The 12,333-nt window shown below is 35.5% G+C and overlaps 1 protein-coding gene across 1 annotated transcript in view; it reads right to left on the reverse strand.

Annotated features, from left to right (window-relative positions):
* LOC136855511 (ras-GEF domain-containing family member 1B-like) overlaps positions 1-12,333 on the reverse strand; it is a 728,968-nt gene that overhangs the window by 9,121 nt on the left and 707,514 nt on the right. Inside the window, 4 exon segments of the mRNA XM_067132617.1 lie at positions 1,416-1,514; positions 4,478-4,639; positions 6,087-6,308; positions 10,602-10,706. Of these exon segments, the coding sequence (XP_066988718.1) occupies positions 1,416-1,514; positions 4,478-4,639; positions 6,087-6,308; positions 10,602-10,706 (588 nt within the window).

Consider the following 12,333-nt stretch of genomic DNA (forward strand, 5'->3'; position numbering starts at 1 on the left):
ATTTGGAAGGCTGCTTACCCGACAGGGTTTCACTTATCAAAAGTAAAGATCAAAAGAAAATCTTATATCGAAACTATTCCAGGGGGGTAAGAGAGAGACCCTTCAATGTCACACCCCAAACGAAACTTCAAAAATTGACAATAACATGAACACGGAAATATTGATAACTAAGGAAAGAGCATTCCTCGGCGAATGTCAGAAGTCCTCTTTGATGTTTGTGGGTCGCGTCGTGGTGGGAAATTGGAAGGAAAATATCGTAGATGTCTCAGTGATTGTTAATTTTATTTTTAAAAAATTCCCTGGCTGGCCTCCATCTGAGACTTTAACAAATTCGCTGCAGAATTTTCATCCTTGTGTTGAATATGTTAAGATCCATAATTTAACGGGGCAGTTCTAAATTTAACCTTCTATTTTCGATCTATGACAAATCAGTTATCAAAATAGACGGTGCTGTTAGCTTTGCAAAAAACAAAAACTTTTTCAGACCTAATAAAAACATAGCAGGTATTAAAAAACGAGTATGATTAATGAATTCACTACAAAAGAAAGAATGATTATGGAAATAACGTATTAATATTTGTCATGTACTGCCACCAGAATCACTTTCAAAATTTCCCTAATGCTGTGAAAAGCACGGGGCACAGAACTGCCCCAAAATGGAAAACTGCAGCATCTGCAAAATTTTCGAAGTTGAGATATGCCACCCACTGGGCTCTAGAAACACTAATACACAAGTTACTGCAGTTTCAAAATGATCCTTCAGTGCTTTATTTAGGGGGACCCCATTTGCAGTATCTGCAAAATCAGTAGTGAAGCAAGGGAAAACTATTATCTACCATTTTTCTCAGTTCTGTATTTTTGCAGATACTGCAGTCTAACATTTTAGGGGGCAGAGAGCATCACGGGGACAAGAATTATTCCACGTACAGTAACGTAACACCTCGTTCTACTTAATTAATTTCCAAGACCTCACTTTGGTGATGAAGAAACTCCCCTCATATACAAACCACCCTGCAAAGGCCTATGTTGCGCAAACTTCCAGTACACTCAGGAAGGGAGATCCCTGTAGAGGATACTTATTTTTTCTTTTTTAGAAATACGCAAGAACTACAAGGTATTCCCCGTAGGAGAGGACAATGCTGTCAGTGCACTTTACACGCGGTGCACTGTAGGCATTACTTATGGTTCTTTGCAGCATCCCTTCGGCACCTTGCTGCAACCCCTTTCATTCCTTTTACTGTGCCTCCTTTCATATTCTTTCTTCCAACTTACTTTCCTCAACCTCCTTCTAACAATTGTTTCATAAAGAGTGAGTTTTTTTTCTTCTGTTACACCTTTCAAGCCTTTTACTCTCAATTTTCCCTTTCAGCGCTGAATGACCTCATAGGTCCCAGTGCTTGGCCTCTGGTTCTTACCTGAGTGATGAAATCGGATGGCGGGGGCGCTGACAGCTTTGCCAGGCCCTCTTCGTAACGCTCCAACTGAGTCAATTTATTCAGCAAGTTGTGTAAGACCTGGAATGGGAATGGAGAGCTAGAGTCAGATTGAGCAAATCTGTTGTTGTAGGAGAGAGAGAGAGAGAGAAGTATAAGCTATGAAGGAGATCAAATGCAAATTGGATGATAGAGTATAGTACGAGAGAGAGAGAGAGAGAAGGGAGGATATGCTTACTTTGGTTAAATGAACTATAGTGTATGTACCTATATCTATAAATGTATGTGATATATATATATATATATATATATATATATATATATATATATATATATATATATATATATATATATATATATATATATAGAGAGAGAGAGAGAAGGAGAGAAGAGAGAGAGAGAGAGAGAGAAGAACGGAACAGAAATGAAAACTATGCCCTCAAGAAGCAAACAATTTAGAACTGAAATAGAGAAGAGGGGACGAAACAGGATATGGCAAACGGGTAATGAACGGGTAGATAGACAGATAGAGAAAAAAAAAGGGTTGAATTCGGCAAGAGAATTGAAACAAAATGATTTGTTTGGAACCGGGGGGAGGGTTGTTGGTAGACCCTATCCAAAATGGGAGACATGATACCAGCTGGAAAAATTAAGTAAATCAGAATAACCAGAGATTAAGAATGAACTAATCTGCTTGAGTCATCAGCTAATTAATAAGGCAAAACAAAACCAATTTCACGTTAGGACATATTGGAAATGAAGGGATAATCCGCTAAAAATTGAGAGATTGGGTATAAGAATATAATATGCTATAACTAAAAGAAAATACAAAACTATAAAATAGTAGTAAATAATGTGACGAATAAGATATATCGTAATTACTACGGGTGCAGCATTTGAACCGTAACCTCGGCTATAGATGAGCATAAATATGGTCTCAGTAATATAGTGTGAATACTGATTATGGTACCAAAAATCACAACGTTTATATATATATATATATATATATATATATATATATATATATATATATATATATATATATATATATGTGTGTGTGTGTACGATAGACACCACTGACAAAAGCCGTACCACACAAACAACTAATATTTCTTTTATTCCAGATAATAACAAACGCGATTACATCCTATTCACGAAATGACAAAACACGTAATGAACCAAGTCGGAAATACTAATTAGGGGGGGGCTTAACATTTTTAAAGTCCATAATGAATATTTCGTATTACATAACAGCGGCGCAGGGGTTGACGGACAATAAAACAGAATGAATATGGCGTCTGGGAAATAAAACACACAGAGTGATGACGCGGAAAGAGAGGGTGGAATATCGATGGAAAATACCAAATACAGACTGAAAAATGACGGGAGACATTTTTACTGACAGAGAGGGGGAACGGGAAGGATAAACTGCAGATTAGAGTGCAACGTTCTGGACGTATACTCAAAAACTATGCTGAGCTTTGCTATTTTAGAAATGCAGCCACTATACTTAGGAGTAGCGAAGGGATTAATGAATATCTGCTGTTTACACTGTAAACACGTTCAGAAAGGCAGATCGGATGAATAACAAACAACGCAAGATAATACCTAGTATGAAAACAAAAGCAAGGTTCATGAATGCTTTGAAACTGTAAAAAAGATTGAGATAGAGAAAGGGAGAATCCTTTTCAGCTGCAAGATAAATTTATATAAGAAATGTCATTATTCTTAGTCAACTATTTATCATGATAATCCTTCCTTAAAGAGATTCATCACTTAGCAAAATAATTAAGCTAACCAAAATGCGATCTCGCTAACTAAAGGCCATAATAAAATGATGGAAAGAGCGCTCATGACCCAAGTTGGATTTCGGCCAAAATGTTGCTTTATCCCAAGAAATTTCATGTTAAGGCGTTTTAGTCTTCATCAAATATTACAAAGCTTTTTAATGAAAACTGTAGCGTGGAATCTTTACCAGTTAACATTAAATGCTCTATATATCTTTAATATGGATCAAGAAATCAGGACATCTTCGTATCTTGAAAACGAATCCGTTATTCTCAGGTTCAAATAAAATAGAAATTGAAAAAAAAAGAGTGTAAGACGGGAAAAATAAATATTAAATATAAATAAACAAATATTAAATATAAATAAACAGTCACAGAACTAAACAAATATGAAACTAAAAGATAAAGAACTTAGAATGGTTTATCGGTACTGGAAAACATTAACTTAATAGCCATTGTACTTTTAATGAGAAGCACGAGATAAAACGAACACAAGATAAACGGAAAAGGAAAAAAATCACGGGAACTAATTATGGCGGATTAAAAATGCGGGTCTGGCAACCTACAGAATAAAAACTTCGTTCAGAGATCTAGGCAGAAAAAAATTCTTGATATTTTAGTATATCTTGAAACGAAAGGCAAACAGAGTTATCGACTCTAAACTCTGCCCATTGCTCTTTATATTTCAAGATACAAAGCAAACAAACCCGATATGCAAATCATTTTGACAATTTTCAGAGCATAGAGAAAAGATTATTTTCCCTCAGACATGAACTAGATGAAAGGTTGTCTGATGGAAGTCCAGTTCGCGTTCTTCTTTAAAGGCTTCCCATGAAGTGAATTGTCAAACACCTCGGGAGGTTACTGCAGGCATTAGCAAGGTCTGTACGGCGTCCTTCGATTCTAGCTGCAGCCTACTTCATTCCTCTTTTTGTACTTCCGTTCATATTCTCTTTCTTATCTTGCTTTCATAACGCTCCCTTAACAATTGTTTTGGGATGAGCTGGGAGTTTTTTCTCCTGATACACCTTTCAAACCTTTCTGCAATCAATTTCCTTCCAGCGCTGGAATGACACAGTGGGTCCCAGCGCTTGGCTTTGAAAATTCTATATTCTATTCAGTTTTTAAAAAAAGCTGCTTAAGAGACAAAAAACACTCCTTCAAGAACCTCACCTGCGTCACCCTAAATTCTACATTCTATTCTTGAAAAAAAAAAATCTTCTTAAGAGACCAAAAACACTCCCTGAAGAACCTCACCTGCGTCACGTCCCTCCGAAGGGCGGGCTCGAGAGCAATGCACCTGTGGGTCATCGTCCTCACTCCGCCCATCATCCTCTCGTCGCGAAAATCGTAGGGGAAAGTCTCGCTCCACTCGCCCAAAAGCTGCACCATGTGCGGGACGAATCTTCCCAGCTTTTCCTGGAACGATTTTTGAAGGTGGATAAGAATTTCGTACGTTTCGTATGAAGGTGGTCCTAGCTACTTCCTTCAGGGAAGAAGTATTAAGGATGGCTTTTTTCCTTCTGTGCCGTAATGCTGATAGTTTCAATGTTTTACGTAGAATATCATGAATTTGTGATTATTTATATATATATATATATATATATATATATATATATATATATATATATATATATATACACACACACATACATATCACAATCACATATATATATATATATATATATATATATATATATATATATATATATATATATATATATATATATATATACATAATATATATACATGTGTATATATGTATGTTATATATAGATAGATAGATAGATAATGATTGCACATTTTTGAAATCAGGTTTGCATTTTGGTAATGATGACCATTTTACTCATTTGTAAAATTTTAGATGTGCTTGCTGACAATATAGCTGAGTACATGTTTAATCAAATACAAAGAGTTAATGTGACGCAAAAAATGGTAAATCTACAAGACTGTAAATAAATAGAAATCTTCCTATTAAAATACTAATTTTATATTACAAGCCGCAGCAATATTAACCAGTTGAAGAAAGATAAAAGTGTTTCACTTTTTCACCCACTTAAGGTGAGGATATCTATGACGTCATGACGATTACCATAAAATTCCGCCCAAGGAATAATTCCCCTACGGAGCCGGGCCGCTTTTCAATAGCGTTATTTACCGGAAGACTTTGGCCGAGTCGTCTTGTGTCGGAAATACGACCTGAACTTTAGTCGTATCTGGAGTGTGCCAACGGCGCGATGCTGGATCAGCATAATAAATAAATAAATAAAAAACTGTATATATATATATATATATATATATATATATATATATATATATATATATATATATATATATATATATATATATATATATATATATAATTTTTTCTATTTTTAAACTCTTTTGCACCTCCACCAATTTCCTTTTCACTTTTTCCCAACATTTTTCTTTTTATTTTTTTTCATATACATATTTTCCTCAACCTCTCCATTACAGGCAATCTCACGTGCAGTATTAAAAGAGACATTATATATATATATATATATATATATATATATATATATATATATATATATATATATATATATATATATATATATATATATATATATATATATATATATATACTAAGTATATTGTAATACAGTATATATGGTAATATTGCTCAATGCTGAGCTTATAAAATTATCTATATCTAATAAATGTATCTCATCTCGAAGTCTTATGAAAGACTAATTACCTTCGAAAATGTTATAACTTATTCTACTTCTGTTTACTTAACATTTTATTTTCGTTAATCCAAAAGGAAGTAATGTAAAAATCCGTTGGTAGTAAAACAAACAATTATCACACAAACACGAAATGCAGACGACTCCAGCCTTACCTTATTGATAGTAGAAAGGTCATTGCCTTTGAGTCCCTGTTGGGTGAATCCTACATCACAGATCCTTTGAAGGAGCTCGTGGGGTTTGATGAAGAGCCGAGACGAAAGGAGGAAGGCGAAGAGATAAGCCGTGTCCGGATAATAGACCGCTGTTGGAACGGCGTGCTGTACCAAGGCCTGTAAGGAACCGGACACCAACACCCCATCCTCATACACCAGCGACTGTGAGGGAGATACAGCAAGGTGGGCATCCTTTAGCAATTGTCGGCGATAAGCACAATACTGGCGAAAACAAATGTCATGAAACTGTGGCTACTGGGAAGTACTTTTCACATACTGGAATGTTGGGTAAACGTCCTATCAGTTGTAACTTTCTATAATATTAGTGTGCTCCAGTTACGTATACTTATATGTCTAATAGTATCGTCAGATTTGAACGACACCAGTGACCTTATGGATACGATAAAACCAATGTAAGAAACACAAAGTTTAAGTTTTTATATTAAATCATTTGGACTTTGTGTTTCTGCAGTGACTCTGGACTAGCGATCAAAACTGATCTGTTCTCGTTATTCGTGTAATTAACAAAGCACAATAATACAAGTTAATGAATATAGATTACTTTAACAGTCTCAGTAATAAAACCATGTATTTGCTCTAAAATCATCCTTATCATTGCTTGTACGGCATATTCAAAGAACAATCTTTCATTCTTGCAAAAATGGACTGAAGTAAAATTTCATTTTTCTCACACTACAGTGGATATTATCACAGCTTACCTACAAACAAACATTCAATCATAACTGTATTGGGATAGTGTTAGAATATCTTAAACCTTACACAAATAGAGGCTATTATTATTCAATAACTAAAACGTTATACATTGGGTTTCCTATTAAGGCGTCATATCCAGCAATCTCATTACACATTATGCCTCGGAGGCAGCTACTAACAAAGTTCTAAGTAATTAGGTACAACAATTAATACTCTTGAGAGTTCAACCAGACTGTAATGTATAAACTGGAAGCCTTCTCAGGCCCTCTGTCTCACAGTAAATCCCGGGAGCAGAATTTCACCGTAATGAAACTCAAGATAATAGGCTGGTAGTTTTACATAAGAATTAGAATCTCTCTCTCTCTCTCTCTCTCTCTCTCTCTCTCTCTCTCTCTCTCTCTCTCTCTCTCTCTCATTGACGGTGGATTATTTATTATTTATTTTCCTTATCGTTAGTTCGATGCTTCCATGTCCCCCACCTCTCTCTCTCTCTCTCTCTCTCTCTCTCTCTCTCTCTCTCTCTTAGTGAGACATCTCTCTCTCTCTCTTAGACTGACAGCGTTCAAATGCTTTTATAAACAATTCGACAACGTTCAAGGGATTGCAGTTATGACAACTCCTCTCATAGTTTTGCAGAACTCACTACTGACCATCAAGAATAAGTGATTCGATTGCAAGCCTTGTATCCAATGATATTCTAAGCAAGCTTCCATCTAAAATTATATATACTGTACATTTCAACAGATGTCAGCCAGATTTCACTCGTATCTTTCTGGATAGGGTAAAAACACCTATCTTTCTGCATATGGTAAAAGCACGTACCTTTCTGGATAGGGTACAAAACACGTATCTTTCTGGATAGGGTAAAAACACGTATCTTTCTGGATAGGGTAAAAACACGTATCTTTCTGGATAGGGCAAAAAACACGTATCTTTCTGGATAGGGTAAAAACACGTATCTTTCTGGATAAGGTAGAAAACACCTATCTTTCCGGATATGGTAAAAAAAACACGTATCTTTCTGGATAGAGTAAAAACACTTATCTTTCTGGATAGGGTGAAAACACGTATCTTTCTGGATAGGGCAAAAAAACGTATCTTTCTGGATATGGTAAAGACACGGATCTTTCCGGACAGGGTAAAAAACACGTATCTCTCTGGTTACGGTATAAACAAACTGACTGGAACAATAATAATGATAATAGTAACAGACCACTGGAAACATTTCCTTCCTCCATTACTAATGTTTTCCAATTCCGAGCATTATGTGAACAGGTAAGAACGCCACGTAATTACGAGTTAATCCGCATTCCAATGATAATGCTACCATAATTACCCATCTGAATGTACAGTGTTCCATTTTATAGGTCCTTTTCCATTTTACAGGAAAGCTTGCATACGTGGCTTATACTGGTTCCATAATGTTTTTATTACACACTGTTAACTTTGTATAACCCGAGGCAATGAAACCATTTCCCCCTTGATACTTACTTTGTGTGTGTGTGTATTATATATACAAATATATATATATAATATATATATATATACAAATATATATATATATATATATATATATATATATATATATATATATATATATAACACACTACAACACACTGACTACATGGGGCGGCCTACACCCGTCTCCCCTGCCTCTTTTTATAATGTACTCATAAGCACTGAAGTACGTAAATAATTTCAAGGTCTAGGGATTATGAGAAATCATTAGTGGTAAAAAAAAAAAAAAAAAGGGATTTTGAGTTCATAACAAACGCGTACTTTATGTCAAAAGGCAGGTAGTACCAGATCACTCGAGGCATTCTCTTGCACTTGTTTTGTTTTTTTAGTTAACGACAGGGCTAAAATTTTCTGGTTTTAAATTGCATTTAAAAATAAAATTGTTAACTAGTTTTCTGTATTTGAGGGTAATTAGTAAAGAAACCAGGCAACGCATTCATCCTCGGGTTTTATGATCGAGAATATGTTCGGTTTACATAAATACGTAAGTAGCTGATTTGGGGAATTTTAAGCAACCTTCACTTATCACTTTATAAAACAATATAGATCTAACAGGCCATTCTTAATTCTTTTTTATGTCGTCTTTAGTATGCTTTAGGCTGTCTGGAGAGAGCTGCTAGGTAACGTTTTCGAGCCTAAAGTAAAGTAGAAACAGCTTTCCCTCAGGTACAATACATGACTTTATCGCCTGTTTTCTGAAAGTTCACAAATAAAGCCATATCACCGTTGTTTCTTCCTGGTAGGGGGTTAGTACCGTCAGTGCACCTCACGCGTGGCACTGTAGGCATTACTAAAGGCTCTTTGCAGCGTCCCTTCCTTTGGACCCTAGCTGCAACCTCTTTCATTCCTTTTATTGTGCCTCCTTTCATATTCTCTTTCATCATCTTACTTTCCTTAACCCTCTCCTAACAACCGATTCATAGTGCAACTGCTTTGAGGTTTTCCTCCTGTTACACCTTTCAAACGTTTTTATCTCAATTTCCATTTTAGCGCTGAATGACCTCTTAAGTCAACTGTTTCTTTACAAGTAAAATAAAGAGACCATGTTACTTCACCATTCAAAAAGCTATTGTCATTTTTTTAATGAAAAGCTAATCCCTTTCCTGTATTTCCTTCACATTTTCTCTTTGGGTACCAAATCTATATTCTTTTCTATCTCACGGGAATAACCCGGGCTTATATCCTAAAACAATCACACAGACAGCATTCAGAAACATGTCCCGTCCTGTTTAATCAAAAGCGTAATTTTATTCTATTTACCTTCTGTAAACACGAGAGAAAATTCCAATATATAAATCCTAAAACTCGACGACCTGATGGTGGTACTTCAGAATAGATTTATGAATTGGTTTAGGGCCTGACTATTTTTGGAGCAGGTTTAACCGTTCGCCTAAAAGTTAGGCAAACATGACAGCTGCCATCAAGTTTTGAGGATATGGTATATGGGCTGAATAGCTGATGTGTATTGGAAAGGGCATTCACGCTAGAGAAAAACTTTGTCATACACATGTCGGTAACTTATTGCTTACATGTCACAAACAGGTTGATAACTAGTCTACGATTACAAGAGCAGAGTGAGCCTCTGGGAAATGCTGGATCATCGTAAGAAGTACTAGTTAGAACTAGCATATGTCTTGGACTTGTATTCAACTTGTTTGTGATATGTAGGCGATAAGTTACTGACGTGTGTTCCTGACATGTTTAGCACTAGTTTGAAGTAACATATGTTTGTGACATGTATGTGATAAGTTACTGACGTGTGTTTTGACATGTTCAGCACTAGTTAGAAATACCAGTAAGTCGCTGACTTGTATTCAACCTGTTGGTGACATGTATGTGATAAGTTACTGACGTGTGTTTTTGACATGTTCAGCACTAGTCAGAACTACCAATAAATTGTTGACTTGTATTCAGCCTGTAAGAGAGAAGTTACTGACATATGTTTTTGACACATTTTTAGCACTAGTTAGAACTACATTAAGTCGCTGACTTGCATTCAACACGCCTATGATACGTAAGTGATAAGTTACCGACATGTTTAGCACTAGTTAGAACTACCATAAAGTCGCTGGCTTGCATTCAACATGCCTGTGATACATAAGTGATAAGTTACCGACATGTTTAGCACTAGTTAGAACTACCAATAAGTCGCTGACTTGTATTCAACATGCCTGTGATATGTAGGCGATAAGTTACCGACAAGTTTATGACATGTCTACTTACATTGTCATCATCTGGCGTGGTAGCCCATTCCGGAGGATGCCCTGAGCGATCCACACCGTTGTAAGGACACGATTTGGCCCCGCTCTTCGGCGTTTGGGGTAGACCCTGCAAGAGAGAAAAAAATACTCTTAAGTCTCAAGGCAAAAAAAAAAAAAAAAAAAAAAAAAAATTTTTTGTCCTAAATTTTTCTGTAAAATATGACAAAAACATCATAGCATATTGTATCGTCTTATATTCTTTCTATCTTTCAATAATTTTTGAGCATCAACATCATAAACTTGGTGGCTTATAAACATAAACAGGCATACACACACACACACACACAAATACACACAAATGAGGTTAACAACCACTTGATGAGGCTCATGAGTGGGTGTACGAGTTTGTCCTTCCGTCAGCAGTTACAGCGTTGGGTCCGGTCAGTGCCTGAATGGGTGACCGCCAAGAAATGCCACACGTTTGAAGGGAAACTGACTGCAAAAGTCTAGCAGGAAGACGGAAAGGTAACAAGTTTGGAGTCTTAGTAAAAGGGAAAAAAGGCGTGTAAGTGGAAAACACACACAAAATATATATATATATATATATATATATATATATATATAATTACATATATATACATATGTTTGTATGTGTTTATTTACATCGCAACATAAGGACAAATAAGAAAACAACCCCCCCTTTACAGCAGTTATCAGGGTAAGCAGTGAAAGTCCTTCGCTGAGAGAGAGAGAGAGAGAGAGAGAGAGAGAGAGAGAGAGAGAGAGAGAGAGAGAGAGAGAGAGAGGGCAAACCTTGGAGGTTAGATGATCATCACTTCTGAGTTAATGTCGACATATATTTAGGTCTTCTTCCTTAATGCTCAAGAGAGAACATAAAAATTCTGCTAATGGATTTCAAAAAGAGTTTCTGCCTCTTCCAATTTATGTAGGAATTGTGACACAGGCTTTTTTTTTAATGCAATACCAAGAAAATTCTTCGGAACTTCAAGTGCGCTTTAATTTTATTTATTTAATCTTTGGGGAAATTACAAGTTTCTCATGTTCTGTTTGCGATAATTTTGCACGGTTCGCGGTTTTTAATTTAGAAAATGCTTATAAGAAAATTTCAAAAATTATAAAATTATTAACAGCCTTTTGAGAAGTATAATACATTACTGCATTTTTATTATTATTACATATGTGATTCTTTGCCTGTCATACCCACGTTGGCATATTTCTATGAATGACAAAAATATGAAAAATTATACTGTATTTCTAATTCACACACAGGAAAATAAAATTAGATATACAGTATACACAAACAACAATGATAAAATGAAATTTCAAAAATTATCAAAAAACCTTTGCTCTCATGTAGACGCTACAAATAGTGAAAAAATAACTATATGCAACAGGAAAAAAAAAAAGTAACTTGGGTTAGGCGAATATAACATAAATCCTGCCACCCAATTTCCCCCAAGGCAAAAATATCTTCACTCTAATCCACTTGGCGTAATCAATAGCCCGATTTCCTCGACATTTTTCCAGCGTTTTTGATTGCAGAATAAAATGTTCCATTCGATTTCCTAACGGCTCGAAAAATTAGTTTAATAAAATATTGAATAATTTTGGCAGTCTGGTTTTTACGATGATACGATCGCGCGAACACGTTTTACACATACGCACACATATGTATGTATACACATACACATAAATACCTATAAATACAAGCAAAGAATCTTGAGAATGATAAA

This window comes from Macrobrachium rosenbergii, chromosome 31 (assembly GCF_040412425.1).
Source record: "Macrobrachium rosenbergii isolate ZJJX-2024 chromosome 31, ASM4041242v1, whole genome shotgun sequence".
Taxonomy (NCBI): domain Eukaryota; kingdom Metazoa; phylum Arthropoda; class Malacostraca; order Decapoda; family Palaemonidae; genus Macrobrachium; species Macrobrachium rosenbergii.